The sequence below is a fragment of the Mauremys mutica genome, chromosome 3 (assembly GCF_020497125.1).
Source record: "Mauremys mutica isolate MM-2020 ecotype Southern chromosome 3, ASM2049712v1, whole genome shotgun sequence".
NCBI classification, from domain to species: domain Eukaryota; kingdom Metazoa; phylum Chordata; order Testudines; family Geoemydidae; genus Mauremys; species Mauremys mutica.
In genome coordinates, this window is record NC_059074.1 from 113142566 (window position 1) to 113165932 (window position 23367).

Consider the following 23367-nt stretch of genomic DNA (forward strand, 5'->3'; position numbering starts at 1 on the left):
ACTGACTAACTGAAACTATTTCTTTTTTTAATTCTTACCTGGCATAAACTCACTGATTTGTTTCTTTGGTCCCTGAGAAAGTGATTGGTTAGACTTGTCTGCATCAAGTGAAAGTAGTAGTGGTTGATTTCTTATAGTGTTTTTCTGGGTGTTTTCCACAGAGTTGTCTGCATCTTTAGTCAGTCCTACGATCCTTTGCTGGGCAGTGCTGATAGCTGCATGAGTCACTGTCTTTCGGCCAGGACTGACTGAATTAATGGAAATAAAAACAATTATTTTTGTATGGAATTAAAGTGAATGGGAGTTTTGTGATAGTAAAGATGGCAGAATTTGGCATGAGGGAGTTTTAACATGTTTATCACATTCTGATACCACTCAGCATTCAGACCCCTATTATATGACAGTTTTTCTTTGCCTTCTGAGATGCTGACTCTAAATTTTCTGTTACAGAGGATTTAGATGCATAGCTCCAACTAGATAATCCCTTGAAAAGAGTTATGTTCTTAAAAGTGACAACTCAGAGTGAACAATGTATGGCTACAGCAATGAATCAAATGAGGCTTTCCTTAATCTCACCAATGTCATTACTGAGCAAATCTGCTACCAAGAATAACCAATTCTTTGGATTTAGGATTCTCTGCTCTCCTGTTTTTTGCTAAACTCTCTTTAAACTGAGAAAACATCCTATGGGTCGCCCTGTGATGTGATATAATTATAAAATTAACTTTTAATGTCTCTGCTTTTGCAGCGCTAGTATATAAAACTAAAATACAATAATCTACATGTAATGATCATGCTTTTCACTTTATTAGAAAGCGTGGATTAAGATTATAGAAGTTTAAAGCTACCAGGATCCCACAGTCAACCTCTAATTATTTCACAAAATGGGTAGCACATCTCTGAAGAAGTGTCTAAGCATTTCAGCCACAAAACCCACAACAATCAATCAATCTTAGGTACTTATCTTAGATCCCAATTACAATAGTGTCTGAGCACCATACTAGAACTATCCCCATTTTACAGATGGGGAACTGAGCCACTGGGAAATTAAGTGACTTGCACCCATGTCTCCAGAATCCCAGGTTAGCATCGAACTACTGGACCATCCTTCCTTCAGATACCCAGGTGTTGGGAAGGTGCAATCATTCCAATTCAATTCATAAAAACACTCTCCACCACCACTACATAAAACTGAGAGTGGATAGAACTGACAATTTAATGTAGCCTGGGACTATATTCCTTTCTAAATCTTAACTACACTCCTAATAAACAATGTACCATATCAAGAAGAGAGAGCATTTTACAGCATAGTCCCACTGCAGAACAAAAGAAGGGCATAAAGTCAAAGTTGTGTGAGGTGTAAACTGGGTTGGGAGATGCAAGATAACGAGGCAGTGGGAATTGGCTGGATCCCATAAGAGATCCTTTTTAAACATCCCAACATTCTGAATTTTTGAAAAGTGTACAACTTTTGCGATGTGTACTCTGCATTAGATGTTCAACCTCTCAGGTATTCCTTCAGATGAAAACAAGAACCCTGGCCTTGGAACAAAAGCGAAGAAAGAACTGATCTTTCAAATGTTTTGTTGAGAACTATTTAATATCTGTTACTCTGGAATCTCCAACAGTTCTAAAGTGATTTAAAAACACATTTCAGGTCATTTTTGAACACCTAATAAGAGGACAGCTACCCTGTATACCAGCTGTTTTCAATTAAAGGCTCTAAATAACTATTCTGATTAGAGAGAGCTAACTGTGCACTGAGAGAGCACATTACCGCATACCTTGTCAGAACCCCTAGCCATTGCCTCCGAGACAAAAAACAGTGTACTATGCACTCACAGTTCTGACAGAAAGCTTCATCAGACCCATCCGGGCATTGCTCCACTCCATCGCAAGCAAAGGTGATGTCAATGCAGCAGCCATCATCGCAGATAAACTGGTAGCGAGAACAAACTCCAGTACAGCCTGTGGTAGAACAATTCTCAAATTACAAGAAGGGAAGCTCAAATACAGGATACTAAATCTAAAGAAGTATTAATATTTTAATGTTATAGCAAAACCCAAGAAAGACAACATGTAAAATAAAATGCTGCAGAAAGACTAGAACGAAGCAGCTGTTTCACACTATGTATGTTGACACAGGAGCTATAAAGAAGAGCTGGATCCTGCACCCTCTTCACTATTTTGGTAGTTTTTCTACAGCAGGAGTTTGGGAGTTGGGGGTGTAACTGCCAAGAGGTCTGCAATACTTCAAACTTTGTGTAAACATAGCCCCTGTACTGAGACACCCCTCCCTCCCCAACTTTTTTACTCAGCTCTGCACTACTTCTCCTTTCAGTGAGTGAATTTGGGAAACTCTCTAATTAAAAAAAACAGAGCCAGCTTCGGGGCTTGATAGTGCTGCTGCAATTAAAGGAAGAAGGAATTTTTACCCTGCACCCAAACAGCAGAGGGAGCATAATATTGGCTACAGTAGGGAGAAGTCAGCAGTTGGCTTCCTTCCTGTGGGCTCTGCACAGCAGCTCTTAATGGTGGGAAGCAGTTTGGTTTCTACAAAAATCCAGAGCAGCAAATGCCACACGCACTCAGACTATCAGTAGGGAGTCTGGCTTGGGTTAAAAAACCCAGGACAAGTCCTAACGTTAAATAAACAGGAACATTTGAATGACAGGGCTTTAATTCCATTTGCTGCACACACCATTTCATAGTTAGATATTTATTTCCTGTCTGTGAGTGTATGTTATTTTACATGTGCACACACATACATACTAATTTTGTTTTTAGAGCTGTGTGCCTTCCTTCTTTGTGTTGCATTTTGTTAAAACTGATCAAAGGACAAAGGAAGGACATGATCCTGCATCCTTTATTCATATGAGTAGCCCCAGTAATTTCAAATGTAGCATGTACATGAGTAGCATTGAGCCAACATTCTTGCAAATGACCTTAATGGGAAAGAACTGGATTGCTGCCTGCCCTAATATTTAGATTTCTCTGGTAATGAGAATGTCTGCCTCTGGACACTTCAGCATTGCTGTTAAATATTAAAGGCTTTCCTGCAACACATTCTGACCTTGTAATTATCAGGTGTTTACAAATCACTTTTGCAGCAGTTCTCCCAATGCCAATGTTTCTTTGATTTGTAAAATGCTATCAACTCCAGCGTTTGGTTAAGACTGTAAGAGCAAACCAGTGTGCGGGAGCAACTCAAATTATTACACTGCTGTACTCCATAACAACAACTACAGTTAAAGTATGGTATGAATGTACACTGCCAGCTAAAAAACATTATTTGGAAAAAAAACATTTTATAATGGTTAGTGCTAAAAACACCGTAGGCCCTTTCTGCATTAAGGAAATCTGTACTAGTGTAACCACATCAATATCATTTGGGTTGCAAACATTTGTGGGGAATATTTAAAAGGAAACCTCATCCCCTCTGAAAAAACACCCTCTAAAGAAAATTCCTGAATACATTTATATAATTAATTTGTGGAGCGTACAAGTTATTAATTGGTTCTTTTCCACTCTTTTACTCATCCATTTAGTTACATTAGTGCAAACACCGAAAGGAGAAGTGCTGCACTGGTGCAGCTTAATCTGGTAAAATTTCAAAGTATGATTTACCAATGTAAGCCCTGCTTTGCACATTAATCATAGTTACACAGATGCAAATTTCCTTAATGTAGAAAGACCCTATTACTAAAACTGAGAACTTCAAGAATTGAAGTTACTCTCCTCATTCATGCTTCTTCCCTCCCCCACCCCCACCCCCACCCCCGGTTACAGAACTTGAAAATACAGTGTCACTTTCTAGCCAATTTCAGTTTCCATGCATGCACTAGCACAATGCTTCAATAACTGGGTTGTAAACATTTCAGAAGAAAATTTAAAAGCATAAAAAAAAAGAAACAATCCAAACCTGCTTTACTTTAAATAAAAATTCACAAAGAATTTTTTATCATCACTAGTCTGTGGATCTTACACTTATTAATTGCTTCTTTAGTGGTCTTTCACAACAGCATATGCCCTGACATGTTCTATTGATCCTGCATTGAATGTACAATAGACCATCATAACACACCTGATACATATGGCAATATCAAAGCTATGTTTTGCTTGCCCTACCCTGCATGTTCATCTGCAATGAAGTGATTAATTATTCAAACACATAAAAAGGATGATTTTCCTTCCCTCTTCCAAAAATGTTTTTAACCCCTTCCCCATTTGAAATAGGAATACAAAAGGAAGGAAGCTATTATTAAATACAAAATAACATTATGATATACAGCTGCATTCCCATCTACCCCAAGAGACTTTTTAGGTATGCCACACTGCAGCAATCACACAAACTGTAATTTCAACCATTTTCTCACCTAATGCAGAGTGAACCATTGGAAGAACAGTCACAGAGATATTATCTGAGCTCTTTTGACCAGCAGTGTCTGTCACAGTCAGTTGGAAAATGTATACACCTTCTTGCAAGTGAGAGAGCTTCAATGTTCCTGGCTGTGGTACCTGATAAAAAGAGAAGAGTCAGAACGTTCATTTCTGAAATTCTAATCCTGGCTACTCTACCAGGCTACTCTGTCTAACTGACAGAGACACATTAACAAAATTGGACCAGTCATACATTTCTACAAATATCTGAAACACTTCTGTACGCTGCTTCTCAAGGAGATAAAATATTTCTCTTTCAAGTCAGACCAGATCAATCAAATGTAGATATCATTTCATAACATTTAGATCTTTTGATTCTACTTGAAAATACAAAATGTTTAGCTTTCATGCACTGGTCTTAGTAATACTCTGTGCTCAATTATCAGGTGCTGCAGCTGTAGATATTAAGAGAACAAACATGATATGTGAATGTCTACAATATCTACTGGGATGATGGATGAAATCCAATTTGGAAGCTTATTTTACCTCATTCTTCAATAGTAAAAAATATGTAGCAACAATTTGGCTAGAAAACTGGGTTTTCATGTAAATGATGGACAGAGTATTTAAAGAGCTTGGTAACATTCTACAATGCTGCTAGTGTGTGCTTTAGAAAGAGGTTCCCCACATTTCATCTGTAGCCTAGGTTTATCTCACAATATGCAGTCACATCAGCCCCACTACACTTAAAAGAAAGTTTTTCAGAGGGCTTGGCTACACTTACAAGTTGCAGCGCTGGGAGTTACAGCGCTGGTCATGCAGCTGTGTAGGGCCAGCGCTGGAGTGTGGCCACACTGACAGCTACCAGCGCTGCAGTGTGGCCACACTTGCAGCACTTTCCAGCGCTGTTTTGAGAGGTGCATTGTGGGCAGCTATCCCACAGAGCACCTCGTCCCGTTTTGGCGCTGAGTATTGTGGGAAGGGGAAGGAAGTGTGTGGGTCATTCCGCTTCCTGTTCCAACGCCCCGTGGTGCATCGCTTCACATCCCAGCATTCTGTCTTTCCGGCAACGTTTGGCGCCATTGTGAGTGTCTTTCTGCTCTGTGTGTGAATCGCGATTTCTGTGGGAAATGGAGCCCGAGCTGCTGAGGACTGTGCTGATGAGTGTCGCCAGCACAACACGTTTGGCAGTCGAGCTATTCCTTCAGCTCCAAAGTGACAGTGAGGAGTCCGACGATGATATCGATATGCATTTGCCTGCCGCGTGTGACACTACAGTGCTTGTGGCATTCACGGAAATGCTCAGCACTGTTGAACGCCGCTTTTGGGCTCGGGAAACAAGCACTGACTGGTGGGATCACATCGTCATGGAAATCTGGGATGACGAGCAGTGGCTACAGAACTTTCGTATGAGAAAAGCCACTTTCATGGGACTTGCATCGAAGAATAAGAATAAGTGGGTATTCACTCCGAAGAAGTGGGTATTCACCCACGAAAGCTCATGCTGCAAACCGTCTGTTAGTCTATAAGGTGCCACAGGATTCTTTGCTGTTTCATGGGACTGTGTGCTGAGCTCGCCCCCACTCCGCGGCGCAAGGACACAAGATTGAGAGCTGCCCTGACGGTGGAAAAGCGGGTGGCTATTGCAATCTGGAAGCTGGCAACTCCAGACAGCTACCGGTCGGTCGGGAACCAGTTTGGAGTGGGAAAGTCGACCGTTGGAATCGTGTTGATGCAAGTTTGCAAGGCAATTAATCGCATCCTGCTAAGAAAGACCGTGACTCTGGGGAACGTGCAGGACATTGTGGATGGCTTTGCACAAATGGGTTTTCCTAACTGTGGAGGGGCGATAGATGGGACGCATATTCCTATTCTGGCCCCCCCCCCACCTGGCATCAGAGTACGTTAATCGTAAGGGGTATTTCTCTATGGTTCTCCAGGCGCTTGTGGATCACCGTGGGCGTTTCATTGACATTTACACAGGCTGGCCTGGAAAGGTGCATGATGCACGCATCTTTCGGAACAGTGGCCTGTTCAGGAAGATGCAGGCAGGGACTTTTTTCCCAGACAGGAAGATCACAGTAGGGGATGTCAAAATGCCCATTGTGATCCTTGGAGACCCTGCTTACCCGTTACTGCCTTGGCTCATGAAACCCTATACAGGGAAGCTTGACAGGAGCAAGGACCGGTTCAACTACAGGCTGAGCCGGTGCCGAATGACTGTGGAGTGTGCTTTTGGGCGTTTAAAAGCCCGCTGGCGGTCCTTGTATGGGAAGCTAGACTTGGGGGAAAGCAGCATCCCCGCGGTTATATGCGCTTGCTGTACCCTCCATAATATTTGTGAAGGGAAGGGTGAAACATTCAGTCAGGCATGGACCACCGAGGTTCAAGTCCTGGAGGCTGAATATGCACAGCCAGAGAGCAGGGCTAATAGAGAGGCCCAGCACAGGGCTTCAAGGATTAGGGATGCCTTGAGGGAAGAATTTGAGGCTGAAAGCCAACAGTAATGTTGGCTGCCTTGTATGGGAGTGAAGTGCACTGTTTACACTGTTATTCTATTATCCCTATAATGATTTGCAGTGCCTGTTTCTTTACTGGGCTAAGGTATCTTTCACTATCTGCTATAATAAAGACTGTTTTCAAAGCCAAGAATTGTTTTATTGAAAAGAAAAAAACTTCCTTGACAGACAGACAGACAGACAGACACAACATTTCATGAACACAAGAGGGCAGGGGTGTGGGTTGGTGAACTGCACAGTCACAAGTTTGCATACGTCCTGTCTGGAGTGCTGTGCAATGAATCCTGCACTTCAGGGTGCATAAACTGCATGGTGATGGGGGTTGAGTGCAGAGGGTAAGGGTTGTAGTTATCAGGGCTGGTTGGTGAACGTACAGGTGTTGGAGGCAGCTGGTGGTGGTAAGAACCTGGATGCTGGGGAAGGGGGGTTTGAACTGACATTGGTGCACAAGGCAAAAAGCTTTGGGACGGGGGGCGGTGGGGGAGTAGCACGGTAGTGCTCTGCTTGCATGGCAACGAGTGACTCGATAGAGTCCGCTTGGCGCGACAGGATGCTTAGCAGCTTCTCTGTGCTTTTCCTCTTGGCCACTGCATTTCTCTGCCGGGTCCTGCTTTCCCTCTGGCGTATCCTGCTCTCCTTTTCTCTCCACTCCTGCAAGTTTTTACTCTTTCTAGCAGAGTGAGCAATAACAGTTCTCAGCATGTCTTCCTTGCTCTTTCGGGGATTTTTTCTCAAATTCTGCAGCTTCTGTGCTGTGGTACATCTGGTCAGTCCAGCAGTCAAGGTCACTTTAGAAAGGCAGAATTGACAACATTTAACAGGGAAGCATTGTGTTCATTATCTCCAGACTGAAATTCCCACACACTGAAGGAGTTCTTAGTCCTCACTTTAGCATTCTTTTACCACACACATAACACAGCAGAAGCCACGAAATGGTGAGTGAGGGGTGCTTATAGAGGGAGAAGTGGGGCTTGAGTGATAGAGGGGTGCTGGTTGCTTTGGGTAAGCTTCAGTCATAGAGGGTTTGAGTGAAGATGCAGCTGCAGGGGTGATCTTCACTATCTCCCTATCTCTATCACTAGCTTCACTAAAGAGTCTCCCAACATTTTTCACAGGAGTTAATCCTGGAAGATATCTCCTTGCTGCGAGTCACTAGGGAACAGCGGGAGGCTCTTCTACAGCAATGTGGATTCCGCCCTGGACCCTATGCGGGTTGCCTGTGTTCAGCAATGGTCCCCCCCACCCCTCGCGGCACAGTGGCGCGGACGCGTTAGCCTGACTGGGACAAGGACAACAGTGGCTCTCCCTATAAACCTGCGCAGGCATATTGCCCACGCTCTGGCTGAAACTTTTGCTGAGATTACTGCAGACGATTACCGCGACGTGATAGACCACATCAATGGGCTATTCCACATCTAGGCTGGCATGCATGCAGCCCTAACCCCCCCTCCTCTCCCGAAACATTTCCACCCAGAAAATAAAAGCCGCTTACCGGTAACCCGCTGCTCTGCTTGTCCTTCTGCAACTGCTGGCTGCTGCGATTGGGTACTTTCCTCCTGGTTTGAGAAGAGCTCCTGGCTGCATGCCTCCAGGGACTCTGGGGTGTCTTCCCCCATCCCAGTAGCTTCACTCGCGTTTTCCTCCCCCCTCGCTGCCTCCTCCTCCTCCTCCTCCTGTCCCCCACCCGGCTCAGAAGTGTCCATCGTGGTCCTGGGATTGGCAGTGGGGTCACCCCCAAGTATCGCGTCCATCTCCCTGTAAAAACGGCAGGTCGTGGGGGCAGCTCCGGATCGGCGATTCCCCTCGCGGGCTTTGTAATAGGCACTCCGCAGCTCTTTAACTTTCACCCTGCATTGTAGTGCGTCCCGATCATGGCCCCTATCCAGCATGGACCTTGATACCTGCTCAAAGATATCGTAATTCCTACGGCTGGAGCGCAGCTGGGACTGCACAGCTTCCTCCCCCCAAACACTAATGAGGTCCTGCAATTCGCCAGTGCTCCATGCTGGGGCTCGTTTGCCGCGTGGAGGCATGGTCACCTGTAAAGATTAACTGATTGCACTCCGCACCTGGCTGCAGCAAACAGGAAGGAGATTTTTAAAATTCCCGGGGCATTTAAAGGGCGGGTCACCTGAGGCAAGAGCAGTAGAGTGCAAACTGATGAGCAGAGTGGCTGAACAGGAATTCTGGGATAACTCCTTATTCCCTGGAGGACAATTAAAGCGCTGGTGAGTGTCCACACCTGCTGAGCAGCGCTGGATTACCAGCGCTGCACTCCTTATACCCCAACCCTGACGGGTTTTCAGCCAGCGCTGCAACCAGGGAGTTGCAGCGCTGGTTGTGCCCTGCAAGTGTGGACGGGGTGTAATTGCAGCGCTGGAAAGCCTCCACCAGCGCTGCAACTTGTAAGTGTAGCCAAGCCCTGAGTTTAGAGAGGCCATCCAAACTTCCAAGGGAAGTAAGCTCATATCTCAATGTATATCCAGCAGGTGGCATACATGATGGCAGGTGATGCTGGAATGTCTATCCAGCAGGTGATGCTGGCAGGTGAAAACCTCTTAAGCCTGATGGCTGATTTTATGAATCAAAATTTGCTTTATTCTTTACAGCTTTATTCTATAAAGATTCAGTCTGAGACAGCATCTGGTATGAAAACTGTCAGCCCAAACTGTTAACATTTGGTGAAGGTATGAGCAACTGAAAACAGCATTTAATAATGGAAAGTCTGGAGCAACTTGAATAGCAGGGAGTGCTACCTACCCCACCTATAGTAAGTCAATATATTAAATATTAAAGTAATCTCTGTATATATATATATATATATATATTTCTACAAGCCCAATAATTTTGATGGTAAAAAGACAAAATATTCATATAGTTTTCCTCCACACACTGTGAAACTACTTTTCTAATAAATGAAACATTGAATTATATTGGAAGGAAATACCATTTGATTCACAAATTTGTGTTGTATTGAGAGAACATATTATTTAAAACTTCCTAAGATACTTTCCTGGTTTTCTAAATATTCTTAAATTTTGTTTTACAAACAATTTTAAACAAATTTCAGAACTACCACCTTTTTTTCAAATGTATTTATTTAGCACCATTCACCAAAGTAAAAAAACCTATTCTTTCGTCTTGTGTTCAAATGCAGTGTGGGTGTGATAATCTGACTACTCTCTGAGGAACAATATGTACAGTAACACAGCAATTTACACAGCTCATTTTGGCTTCACAAAGTAGCTGTTCATAAACTGCAATTTGGCAAGAGGCAGCAGCTTAAAGAATGAACAGTGGTTTTCACTAGGATATGAAATGTGTACCACTGATGATCTAATGACTTTCATAACTCCCTTGAAATTTCCATCAGGTAATGCACTCATGCTACTCAAAAATGTTTTATCCCATTAGAACTCAGTTTTCTGTCTTTGTAAAATTGGCCTAATTTGTGTGATCCTAGAATTGCTCATTTTTTCTAACAATGCTACATTACGAACTAGTGGGCTTGTTTTGAAGAAGTAGGGCAAAAATAGTACTAAAAGCATAGGCCCAATTCTGCAGGTTTTACATGCATGACCAGTCTCACTTATAACCTTGGAGATCTTTTTATTTCTTTCTGAATATGTACAGCTAGAGCAGAAGCAGTACAAGTTTCCCTCCCCACTTCAGAACCCTCATGAATAGAGGAGAAAACTCTAAGGACAGTTTTATTTTCATGCTAGTTCAGACTTTATATTCTGTTGACTACCAGCAAAGACTCCAGTTACCACCAACTCAGACAGTGCATTTTGTGATGTGGAGATCTACTCCCCTGGGGAGCTACACTGAAGCTACCAAAGAGGCTCATCAGATGAGTGACTTTTGTTCATTACTATCCTGGGTTAAATTCACACTGGTGACCAGCTGGTGAAAGGCTCTAGGCTCCTATTACAAATTCTTTGAGACATCAACTCCCTGAAGTATCAGAGGGGTAGCTGTGTTAGTCTGGATCTGTAAAAGCAGCAAAGAGTCCTGTGGCACCTTATAGACTAACAGACGTATTGGAGCATGAGCTTTCGTGGGTGAAAACCCACTTCGTCACATGCATCCGACAAAGTGGGTATTCATCCACAAAAGCTCATGCTCCAGTACGTCTGTTAGTCTATAAGGTGCCACAGGACTCTTTGCTGCTTTTACAACTCCCTGAAGATTCTTTTAAATGTCAGGAGCCTGCTTGTTTCACTCACAAGAAGATAACAGCAAAATGATGCAATGAGAACATACTAGTACCCTGCATTGTTTGTTGGTGCATCTCCTGCTGGGTTTAGATTTTCAAAATATTGAAATGATCATTTTGGAAGTGCTCTCTTTTTTTCTCAAGAGGACATTAACAAAGAGAATTCATTTTTGTGGAGAGGAAGAGATTAAATTATAGCTCTTTCCACACTACTTTACAAACTAATTTGAAGAGTTTATAAAATCAAAAAGCTTAAAAAAAATCAGACATCTCAAAATGACAGCTGGTATGGTGCATAAATTGCAGTATGGTGCACTGCATTACTTTCTTCACATGCTTCAAATCACTTCAAAGTGATTTCCAATACACTGAAGGCATCAGAATGTGAAAGGGTGTCAACTAGTTCTTCATCAACATCACTTTTTTATGTGATTTATTTTTTTCCCCATGGGGAAAAAATGGTTTGTATTACTGGTCATTAGTTAGACTGGGTTTCATAAAATCCAGATTCCACCGTATTTAACAAATAGTTTTCCCTTATTTGATTCATTTGTTTGACCAGTAAGAGTCTGCAGCCTAGGAACCATAATCTAAGAATGATTAAACACTTGCCAAGTCTCCTCCAAAGCCCACAGTCTGTCAGTCTGTCGCAGGAAAACACCAAAGTTATTATACAGGAGATTCTATTCACATCTAGTTATAATTACAGTAAAGTTACGCAATACAAGGGGCATCCTCCAGTGGTACAAATATGATATAGATGCTCCCCTTCCCTAAAGAGGAAAAGGGGATATGATCAGAGATAAAGAAGGGTTGCTGGGACATCCGTGCATCATATTGATCATTGGCTGTGGATTAGCCTCTTGGGGCCATTTGCAGCTGGTGTATCTCTGCGCTGAGGGTCTTGCCCTGAACATAGCCAGCATGAGGGGAGTGCAAATGTGAGCTTTACACTACCTTTGCACATACATCCCCTGACCTGAAATCTCTGCAGATCCGCTACCCCTGAGTCTGACCCTTTGTACTTCAATTACTATTAATGCTCCAAAGTGTACATTAATATAAAATGATAAATAATGTATTTTAAAAAATAATCTCTAAGGCTTCAGTCCAAATGAGGATCCAGCAGTGGAATCTCATTGCAATTTGTAGGTAGAAAGGACGTTTACCTATGTTCTGTAACCAGACTAAGGCTTGAAAATGTCTCCTAATACATGTATAACACAAGTGCAATTTGTTGTGGAAAAGGAACTTTAATCTTAACCCCAAGGCTTTAACTGAGTTAGGGAACATGTTTAAAATCCTATCTACACTATATATTGCAACTGTGTGATACTTACGACCTCTGACTTGGCAATGTTTGAAACATGGATGGAGCGAAAGAAAATTGAGACAGAGGATACTGGAGAGCCAGTGGAAGCTGAGAGAGCACTCTGGAGCTGCTTTAGGAAACTAAAAGTATATCTATACTTTGAGCTGGAGGAGTGATTTCCAGCTCAGTTAGACATACCCATGCCAGCTCTGATTGCGCTAGTGTGCTAAACATAGAAGTATAGTTGTGGTGGTACAAGTTAACCTCCCCAAGTTCCCAGGCAGAGTTGCACTCGGAGTGGCTAGCTCATCCTTCAGAACTGCCTTGCTGCAGCTACACTTTTATGTTTAGTGCGCTAGCTCGATCAGAGCTAGCGTGGGTATGTCCACCTGAGCTGGAAATTACACCTCCACCTCTAAGTATAGATGTACTCAGAGGCAAAGTACTGGAGTTATCAGGTGGGAAAAAGGAAGGAGAGCCAGAGTTTTAGAGTGGGCTAGACACAGATGACACAGAGTGCCAGAAAGGGCCATTAGGGCAGAGGGATTATGGCACACAACACTGAAAGATGGGGCAAAAAAATGTGCCAGAAAGTACATGTGGTGGGATGGGAACTGGGACAGATCAGCAAAAGGACAAGGGCAAGACATAAATGGAGTGGTCCATGGAAACTCTGATGGCACAACAGGGTATCTGGGAACAAGGTAAAGATCAGAGATGCTCAGCAAGTGTGCAGAATGGGCTGCCAGGTATAGTGTCTAGACAAAACAGTACATGTAGATTTGCTGTCTCCAGTCACTGCTTGTTTTGCTCTTGCACTTATAGCTGAAGCTACTAATTTTGTTTAAACGCTGTAATACAGGGCATCATCCAATGACCATATGATAACCAATTTGTTGCATTTGCATGAGGGATTGTCAACAGGAGAAAACCAACGGGGATACTATTCTTGATCAAAAGTCACTTGTACTCCCTAATAATTACTGGGCTTCCAAAGCAGAGTAATTATTCTGGAATAAAATTACTTCTATTCTGGAACAGAGTGTGCACATGGAGAGCTATTCTGGAATAGCTATTGCAGAACAGCCTATTCCACAATAGCAAATTCCAGTCAGTTTCCCCAAGTAGACAAGCCCTTAAGGGTATGTCTACAAAGCAGCTGAGAGTGAGCTTCCTAGCCCAGGTAGATAGACTCACACAAGCTCTGCTCAAGCTAGTGTGCTAAAAATAGCGGGTGGTAGCCACCCAAGCTCAGACTCGGAGGGTCAGGTGTTCTTGGACTCAGGCAGCTAGCCTATGCCTGCTGCTGTCCATGCCATAACATCCACACTGCTGTTTTTAGTGTGCTAGCTCAAGCAGAGCTAGCACAAGTCTCTCTTCCTGGGCTGTGAGGCACACTCCCAGCTGGAGAATAGACATACCCTAAAAGAACCTGGACTGAAAATGCTCAACAATATGTACAGCAATGCTGTAATGAAAATGATTAGAACAATGTCAAGAAGGAAAGAGATGTTAGTTCAAAACACCTTAAATAGTTGTTTATATAGTATTAACAGTTAACAAACTAACCAAAAACTAGCAGAAATAACTAATATTACATAGTTCTGGGGAAAAACATATTTAGATGAGCAAGACAAATATTTGAGGAATGAATTAAAATGTTTTTTGAATAGCTGTGGCTGAATTGTAATCTTGGCAAGTGCTTATGCACACAAATCCAGTTAACAGTGTAGTGTGCCTAACTCCCCCATACGGTCACTGAAATTCAATTCTTCATGCCTGCCATGTTTAAAAGGACTCAAAAGCCATTAAAATGTAAAGGAATTTCAATAGTAAAAACAGTAAATAAAGAAAAATGGCAAATTTTAAAAATCACTTCACTACAGAAAGGGAAATATAGGTCCACATAACGCGCCAGAGAGGTATAAAGTGACACTGGTGTAACTAAGAATCAGGCCTCTTGTCTACAGTATATTTACTCACCTAAATTTTTTGGCGCAATATCTCTTTAGTAATTTAAATAATAATTTTAGCAGCATGTTATGTATAGGATAGTTCACCAATAGTGATTGCAAAAATGGGCTTTCCTTAATGTGAGTGTATTAAATATTTAAACTGAAGTTTTTTTATGCTTTTATAAATTGTATAAGGTGCCTAAGGTTTCATCTAGGCACTTCTGATCATTTGAAATAAATAAACATTCATAAATATTTATAAATGGCATTGGAACATAAATGTTTTTAAAAGAATATCTTACAGTTAATATTAATTTAAACTGCATACAGAAATGAATTTCACCCTATAAACTAATTAACAATAATTAAAAAAACAAAATGACAGTTTCTATAAAATATGGAGTGGCTTTTTTAATTTGACACCAATTTCTACTCACCAATTCCACATACTAACAGTAACATGTACTCCAGTATTTAGAAAACAGTAATCTAAAAATCTATGATGAATTTATACAAATGAAGAACGCATGGCTATTTGTGGCTAAAGATAACCACAAGTCCCAAGTGCATCCTGAAGCACAAACTGAAGACAAGCGTCTATCACACCAAAAAAATGCGGTTATCTTATTGTAACCATATTCCCTAGAGTGTGATATTCCATTTTAAAAATTGTATAATTGAAAAAAACAGCAAGGTTAAGTAATTTCGAGACATGAAGAGCTTCTTCCATATTTGGACTAGTTGAAAACTTAGGCTTCAAATAAGCAAGTAGCTCTGCATGGGTAGACCCTTGCACCCATGTGGATCTTCTACAGTCTACCCTGAAATCAGTGGGACACTACACAGATTTGTTCATTTTCGAAGTAGAATTCTTACTGTATAAATCTTCCAAAACCATGTATGTAGGTCATGACAAACTTTCATGCATGTGCCTATTTCAAAGTGTTACTAAGTATTTGCTACTGTATGATGATGCTTAATTGTTACCGCCATGAATGTTCTAGAACTTTTTTCTCAACAGCCTTGGGGTGCTGAGCACCTTCTGCAAAGCGTGACATGCTCAACATGGGAGTTGAGGGTATACATGGTAGATAAGGGGGGCACTGAGCACTTTACAGTACTGAGCCCAATGCAAGGAATGCTGAACACTTATAAAAACGAAGAGAAATTCTGTGGAATTCTTTCATTTTATCGATTTACAATTATTTTTTAAAACCTAAAAGACCTCAGGAGTTTTTCAGCACAAATGACAGCAGCACTCTAGAATTAATGGTTGCTTTATAACATGGTTTATTGATAAATTCACTTTTCTCTTCTCATGCAATTAATCTCCCTGATGTTACTTATTCTTATTCTGGAGCAGGGTAGTTTGCTCCATGGGCTGGAGAGCCTAGGGCTAACCTAATCCTGATTACAGGATGAGCCTCACCCGAGTGGGATCAAGTAATTCCCTATAAAGGGCAGTAGGTGGCTACAGGGGGGAAGAGATCAGAGACTGCTAGGAGTGGGCAGGCTCCAGCAGAGTCCTGGGTGTTGAGCTAAGATTCTAGCCAGAAAGAGTGGGAGTGGCCTGCTAATGCAAGATGGACCCTGAGCTGGTAAGGGAATGTGCAGAAGCTTCCCAGGCAGGGAGGGCCTGGGAGTTGGAAGATAAATGTTTGTTTGTGGGACTTTAATGTAGCACTCTGAGTTTTATTTTGAGTTATTTTCTGTGAATAAACCCAGATACCATGGAGAGGTTTTTTGACCTCAGAAAAATGCATGTGGAGTCTGTATAAGGAGGCCTTTGAGGGAGACATTATTAGCAGGACTCTGCAGAAGCACTCGTAGTCATAAGGAGGTGCATGGGAGGTGACCAGCCCTGTTACAAGCCTTCTGACCTTTTTTCCACCTTCTTTCTACTGATTGCCTGCTGCAGATGACAGGATCTGTTTATAATCACCCCTATCTCCCCCTGTGCCATCTACTTGCTCTTTTGTGCGTAAGTGCAATGTAACAGCCGTCTTTTATCTTGTTTAAACACACAGCCCCAGTCTCGGTGCTTTTGGATTTATGTACCATTTTAAAAATGGACAATAAAAAAGTCAAATATCAAAATAATAAAAGTCAAGGTAAAAAAACAGAATATTTGTATGAATAATTACAAATATTAACTAAACTGTAATTATCCATTAGTGGATGAAATCCTGACTCCATTGAAGACAATGGGAAAACTCTCACTGACTTCAGTGCAGCCAGGATTTCACCTATTAAGGATGAATTTGTGAAAAGTGTTTGTTTCTGTTAAACAGATCTACTCTTTCACAGGTATTTACTTTGGCTCCAATACTGTGGTTCTTTCACACACAAAACTACCATTGATTTTAATGTGACTTTTCCAAGCTTACATAATTCCAAGATTGACCTCTCCATGTTATTGACTATCCTTTGGTTTGAATCAAAGATGACAACATTAATGCATATTGTTTTAACATGAAAACTTTAGATTTACCGTAGATTTTTTTTTTGGTGTTCTGGAAGCCCACTTCCATACTACATATTAATTTAAAGGAACTTTTTTTAAAAACATATTTTTGGTTTTTGTATAACAATTCCTTTCAGCACTATTCTATAAAAATTATTTAAATGTAGTGATCCTGAAAGGTGCCTGGATAATGAGATATTCAGTTTATTTACAAAATAGGTAAAAGGTTTTCTTTGAATTTCATTCAACTCCCCTATGGAGAGTGCATACCTAATTAATGCCTTCCAGACCTTCTAAATTCTGCATCAACAAATCATTAAATTAAGATAAACAGACTAGCAATGATACCCTGACATGTGACAGACTCAAGTTTTGAAATCACCTCTAGTCACTTAGCACTGGGATGATTGGAAACCGGCTCAGTTGTGTTTGCAGTTTCTGTGATGTGGGTCCGGTGATAGCAGGTGAGATTTTCAGAACTGCTCAGCACTGGCTAAACCATTGCTGAGGGTTTTTGAAAATCCCATCCTGTATGTTCTGCAAGTAGTGTGGCAATACATACATTTCTGTACATAAATTCAATGACTAGCCATCAGAGAAGTCCACATGCTTTCTTATCAGTTTATAAAGAATCACTTCTTTTAGCTGTGATATGCAGACCTTTAGTTAAGAATCCATATGCAAATACAGTAAAACCTTAAATTATCACCCAAGGGACTAAAAATCTTAGTCTACACTACAAAGTTTTGTCAGCAAAAGTTATGCCACTTTAATTAAAGCACTGCAATTAAAATCAAGTGTGGATGTCGGCAGAGCACATCCACACTAGCAGCTCCTGCATCGACACAGAGAGCAGTGCACTGTGGTAGCTATCCCATTGTACAACTGGCCGCAGGGTGCTTTGGGAAGGGTTTGCAATGCCTCATGGGGGCAGGTACAGTGTCACGTGATGCAGGTTTCTCAATCCCATCCTTCCAAGGGCATCCTAGTAGATTTTCAGTGGCTTTCAACTGAAGCATGCGGGGGAAGGGAGAGGAGAGTGGTACATCTGGGGCAGGGGAGGCAGCAGGCGGACTGATCAATCCTGAGGCATGGGGAGGGGGACACTCCCTGACACATCAGGCCCGGCTCTGTTCGGCACAGCAGGCTCTTCCAAAGCAGCCCCCTCTACCTGTCTGCGTATGGTTCTGTCTGTGATTCTTTCCAAGTTCTCCCACCGCCTCCTCAGCTGCCGGGAGCAGCATCCTGAGCAGCTCTGTGAGCTCTCAGTTCTGAGGAATGTCAAAACAGCACAGCAGTACCCTGCCCCCTCCCTGAAGCACCAGTCTGTCTGTCACTGTACTCCTAGTGAAGGGCAGAACAGGAGCATTCCACGCTAACAATTTGCTCCTTGTTCCCCAAAGGAAGCAGCACGCTCAGCAGTCAGATACTTCCCAGAGCCATAGGTGCTGGAACTAGGTTGTGCTGGAGGTGCTGCCACATCCCTTGGCTTAAGTGGTTTCCATTATATACAGGGTTTACAATTTGGTTCAATGGTTCTCAGCACCCCCTCTATAAAAATTGTTCCAGCACCCCTGCCCGGAGCTTTGAAAGAGGAGGGGTGCATGCCTGCAGGGCAGCAGAGATCAAAAAAGTGAGCAGATCATCATGGCAGGCATTGTGGGATACTAGTGGAAGCCATTTCTGTCAACAAAACAAACAGCAATGTCTACACTGACACTTTGTCGCTTTAACTTTGCCGTAAAAGGCTTTATGCCTATCACTGAGGTGGTTTTATTTTGTTGGCAAAACAGCAGAGTTTTGCTGCCAAAAGTAGCTTTGTAGCGTGTACATCTCCACTGTTTTGTTGGCAAAAGGCAGCTTTTGCCGACAAAACTTTGTAGTGTTGACAAGGCCTGATTGTCTGACAGCTGTGGGCTGTCATACTGCTCTCAATTACACCATTTCAAATACAGAGTGACTTCACTGAAGTCAATAGAGGTTTTTGACTGTGTGCAGCACCTCTTGGAGGCACAGCACACACAAGCGCAACCCAGGGGCAGGGTTGGCTAAGGGGGCATTAAATGGCATTTGTGCCCTCCTGATTCTGGGCTGTTTCAGGGATGACTGTGGCCTGTATCTCTGCAGCATTATGTGCTCTGACCCATTCCCTCCTATCCCTGACATCCCCTTGGCTGAGTCCCAGGCATGCCCTTTAATATGGAGATATACTTATCTCATAGAACTGGAAGGGACCTTGAAAGGTCATCGCGTCCAGTCCCCTGCCTTCACAGCAGGACCAAGTCCCATCCCTGGCAGATTTTTGCCCCAGATCCCTAAATGGCCCCCTTAAGGATTGAACTCACAACCCTGGGTTTAGCAGGCCAATGCTCAAAACACTGAGCTATCCCTCCGCCTATGCTCATATCTGTGAAGAGTCCTGGGTAAGGCCACTACTACAACCTTATGCACTGTCTGCCCCATGGGAAGTCTCCCCAGCCAGCTAAGGGTCTCTTCTGGTCAGGGGCGGCTCCAGACCCCAGCACGCCAAGCGCGTGCTTGGGGCGGCATGCCACGGGGGGGCGCTCTGCTGGTCGCCGGGAGGGAGGCAGGCGGCTCCAGTGGACCTCCCGCAGGCATGCCTGCGGAGGGTCCGCTGGTGGCTGCGCGGAACCAGCGCACCCTCCGCAGGCACGCCTGCGGGAGGTCCACCGGAGCCGTGGGACCAGCGACCGGCAGAGCGCCTCCCGCGGCATGCCGCCCTGCTTGGGGCGGCGAAATGTCTAGAGCCGCCCCTGCTTCTGGTTCCTTTGTGCTGCCATGGCAGTATTCAGGAGCTGGGCCTGGATGTGATACCCCTACTTTGGCGTTTAATTTCAAGTCAAAACAAAATTGTACTGGAAACCTTTGGAATAAATTAATACAGTCTCTTAAGACTGGTGTGGCCTACTGGAGATAGTCCTTAGTGTGACTTTCCTTTGAGCTTCTCTGAGCTCTTCTGACAAGTTGTTGGTGAAAATACCTTGTTGCTTTAATAACTAAGTTACTGAGGTACCCCTATCCTGGATCCTAGAAGCTGAACAACCGCCGTGAAAAAGAAGCTAACATGTATGGAGAAGAGAGAGTAAATATATTAACAGAATTTTTTAAACCAACTTATTTGATACTAATTTCTCATACCATTAATTATACAACTTGATCACTATTGGCAAGTCAGAAAAATGAGGCTCTAATCTTTTTTACTATTTATCCTAACGATCACAAACCACATCTATGTGAATAGACTGACATTAAACATCTACATTTACAACTGAACTGAATACAATTATCAGCCAAATAACTAATTTTTGCACGCAATACTATATGTACCTTTATATCAACTGATGAGTCACCTTGCAGCAAAGTCCACTCATACTGTATGATTCCATGGTCATCTAAGCTTTCTCGGCCATCCAAAATCACCCAGTCTACTGGTGACTGCAGCACAATATCTTGTCCTGCCTTGCTGTGTGGAGGCTTGTCATTTTCTTTAAAAAAATAAAATAGCTTAGTTATTCATCAGAGGAAACAGAATAGTTCATACCTAACTAAAGAATAAACATTCTATGTAAGACATTGATTTATTACTCTGCCTTTCTCCGATTTGAGAAAACAGCTTTCAGTACTGTTAGTTTCCTGTCCCTCAAAATCTGAGTTCCTATGGTTTTTGCCTGTTCAGCATTAAATAAGTTCAGTGTGTTTGTGTCTGTTAGTTGAACGTGCTCTGTCAGAAGTTTGATTATAAGCAATCCAAATTCACATCACAGGCTGAAGGAAAAAAATATCCATGGAAGTTCTCCAAAAGCTAAGATTTAATTAATTAAAACACACACACAAAGGCTTTTAAAACAGCATTTACAATGTAAACTAATCCATGCCCTTTTGAGTCTTGACAGACAGAAGCATGCACCTTAACTTTTAAATGTCAAGTTTAATTATGTCTAAATGGCAATACTGGTAAACTGCTGCATGATGTCTCAGCTTCATCCAGGAAGAAAATGGTATCTCTTCATGTTATGAAACCTTGGCTGCAAGCAGGGATGCTTCAGTTGAAACAATTATACAGCAAGTAGAATGGCTGGAAGAGGTTTTTATTTAATTTAGGAGGACCAATGCCAACATAAATCTTGTATAAAATACACATGCACAACATTCAATGCGTGGTCCCAGGGCTTTACATCTTCCAGATTCAACAATGAATACAGGATTATTAATTTCCTTGTGGCCTTTTTATGGTACTCATCACTCTAGGAACTGAGGACTCTACAAACATTAATTGACTTAGGGTACGTCTATACTACCCGCCGGATCGGTGGGTAGTAATCGATCTATCAGGGATTGATTTATCGCATCTAAAATTGATTTGTGAATCAACGCCTCTACTCCACCTCGGCAGGAGGAGCAAAGCAGCGTCGAGGGAGCCGCGACAGTCGACTTGCCGCTGTGAGGACAGCCAGGTAAGTCGAACTAAGATACTTCAACTTTAGCTAAGCGAATAGCATAGCTGAAGTTGCGTATCTTAGATCGATTTTTCCCCCCCTCCCCCGCCCCAGTGTAGACAAGCCCTTATTTTCAAACAATCTCATGAAGTGGTATTATCACTAATTTACAGATGGGGGAACCGAAGCACAGAGGAATTAAGGCCAGAAAAGTAACACTAATTTTGAATGATTAACTTGAGACATCTAGAAATATTTAAAATTTTATAGCACTCTGTGTTCAAAGCACAGTTACCACTGACTTCAGTTGTGAGCACACAACACTTCTGCAAATCAGGCAACCAGGCTCTCAAGATGGGCATCCAGAAAATGAGGTAAACAGCAGGCATCTTGGAAAACACGGGTTTTGGTGACTTGCCCAGAAACACACAGGAATTCTGTGGCAGAGGCAGGGACAGATTCTAATGCACAGGGCAACATTCAAGTGCTCCAACCATGGGACTGTCCTTTCACTTCTTGCAGTTCCCTGCCTCATTCACTGCCTACTCTAGCTGGCCAGAAACTGGAGAATTCCCATTCTGTGGGGTAAGTCCAAATTCATTCTATTTTTAAACAAAATAAATGTATTTTTTTAAAAAAACAAGTTTCTCACAGAACAGGAATGCTCAAATTTCATTTTTACAGAGATAAAATGTCATTTCATCTTGACATTTTCAAAGTATTTCCAAGGCTCCCTGAGTGGTGTGGAATCCTCTCAGTCCACCCAGCAGGGAGACAGGCAATTTGGGAGTCGTCTGGGTTCCTGAGAAGCCGAGTCCTGGAAGCCCTGGCTCCAGAGTAGTACAGCTGATGGGCCGCACAGCTCTGGAGCATTTTGCCTGGAGGGCTACCTTGGAGCTGAGGAGCCTGAATCAGCAGGAGCTGAGGCAGTCTACCAGGCAGGCTCTTCCAGAGCCAAGCTTCCCATAAACCCCCCTGTTTAGAAGCAAGGGAGCTGTGGAGATGGGAATGATTTTCTGATAGAAAAATCAAAACTTTCCAGCAAAACTCAATTTTCCAAAAGAAATTTATTTTTCTTTTCTTTGTGGGAAGTCCTTCCAATGGGAAACTCCCAACCAGCTCTACCACAAACCGTCCAACATAGCAACAACTGATGCAGGTCTTACAGAAACCAGCTTCATTCACTATGCATTCCTTTCCTGATTCATTCCCTCAGTGCAGTCCAGTCTGTGCGTGACTGAGACAAAGTTCCATTCCCCTTCTGCCCTGTCTTCCGCTGAGCCTGCCCCATCCCCTGCTCTTCATCCCTTTGCATCTGAATCCTACTTCTTCCTCCTCCTTCACAATGTCTGGATGCCAAGGGGGCAGCATTGAAAAAAGAGGAGAAACAGTCTCTCTGCACTCAGTTCCTGTGCTCAGCACCATAGCAGTTATAGAAGCCTGTTCACCCAGGATGAGACATGCTCTGTGTACACAGAATATTAGGAGAATTTTGCTACCAATCTGTACTGAGCATGTGGAAACAATTTTCACAGGCCTATAACTTTGAAAATTCACCCAAATTAGTCCAAGGAAAAGCACATCCCTGACCACCAGAGCAATCTCCTGCCAAATTTGAAATCCATGCTCTAAAGAACAAATGCAAAAGAAACAGTTGTAGGAATTTTTTAATATAAACAAAAGAGTTTAACCCTCTTTTTCCTTAATCTCATTCTCAACAACAGTTGAACCATTTTTACTGAATCTTTCAAAATAAACTCAGCCGGAGTCAGACAGGCAACATGAAAAACTTCAGCCCAAGGGGCTTAAGCTTGGCAAATTTAATAAGCAACTGAAAACAGGGAAGGGTCAGGCAACCGTAATAATTTAGACCTGTAGAAAGTGAATACAAGATGCCATGATTCTCATTCGGTAGCAGTTTACACTCACACGGCACAGATGTAAATGATGACAAAGCACAAGGAAGGGTAGATCAAGTTCATAGTGTGCATTTCAACTTCTATTTTAAGTTTTATTAAGCTAATATGATGATTTTATAACTTAACATTCTCAAATTGTGGA

General features: G+C 42.5%; 1 protein-coding gene across 4 annotated transcripts in view; it reads right to left on the reverse strand.

Annotated features, from left to right (window-relative positions):
- Positions 1-23367, reverse strand: part of LRP11 (LDL receptor related protein 11) — a 61005-nt gene that overhangs the window by 34193 nt on the left and 3445 nt on the right. For all 4 annotated transcript variants that reach the window (XM_045010969.1, XM_045010967.1, XM_045010966.1 and 1 more), the window contains exons 2-5: positions 20198-20355; positions 4377-4518; positions 1843-1968; positions 39-248 (exon numbers count right to left, since the gene is read on the reverse strand). In XM_045010969.1, the coding sequence (XP_044866904.1) occupies positions 39-248; positions 1843-1968; positions 4377-4518; positions 20198-20355 (636 nt within the window). The remainder of the gene's footprint in view (positions 1-38; positions 249-1842; positions 1969-4376; positions 4519-20197; positions 20356-23367) is intronic.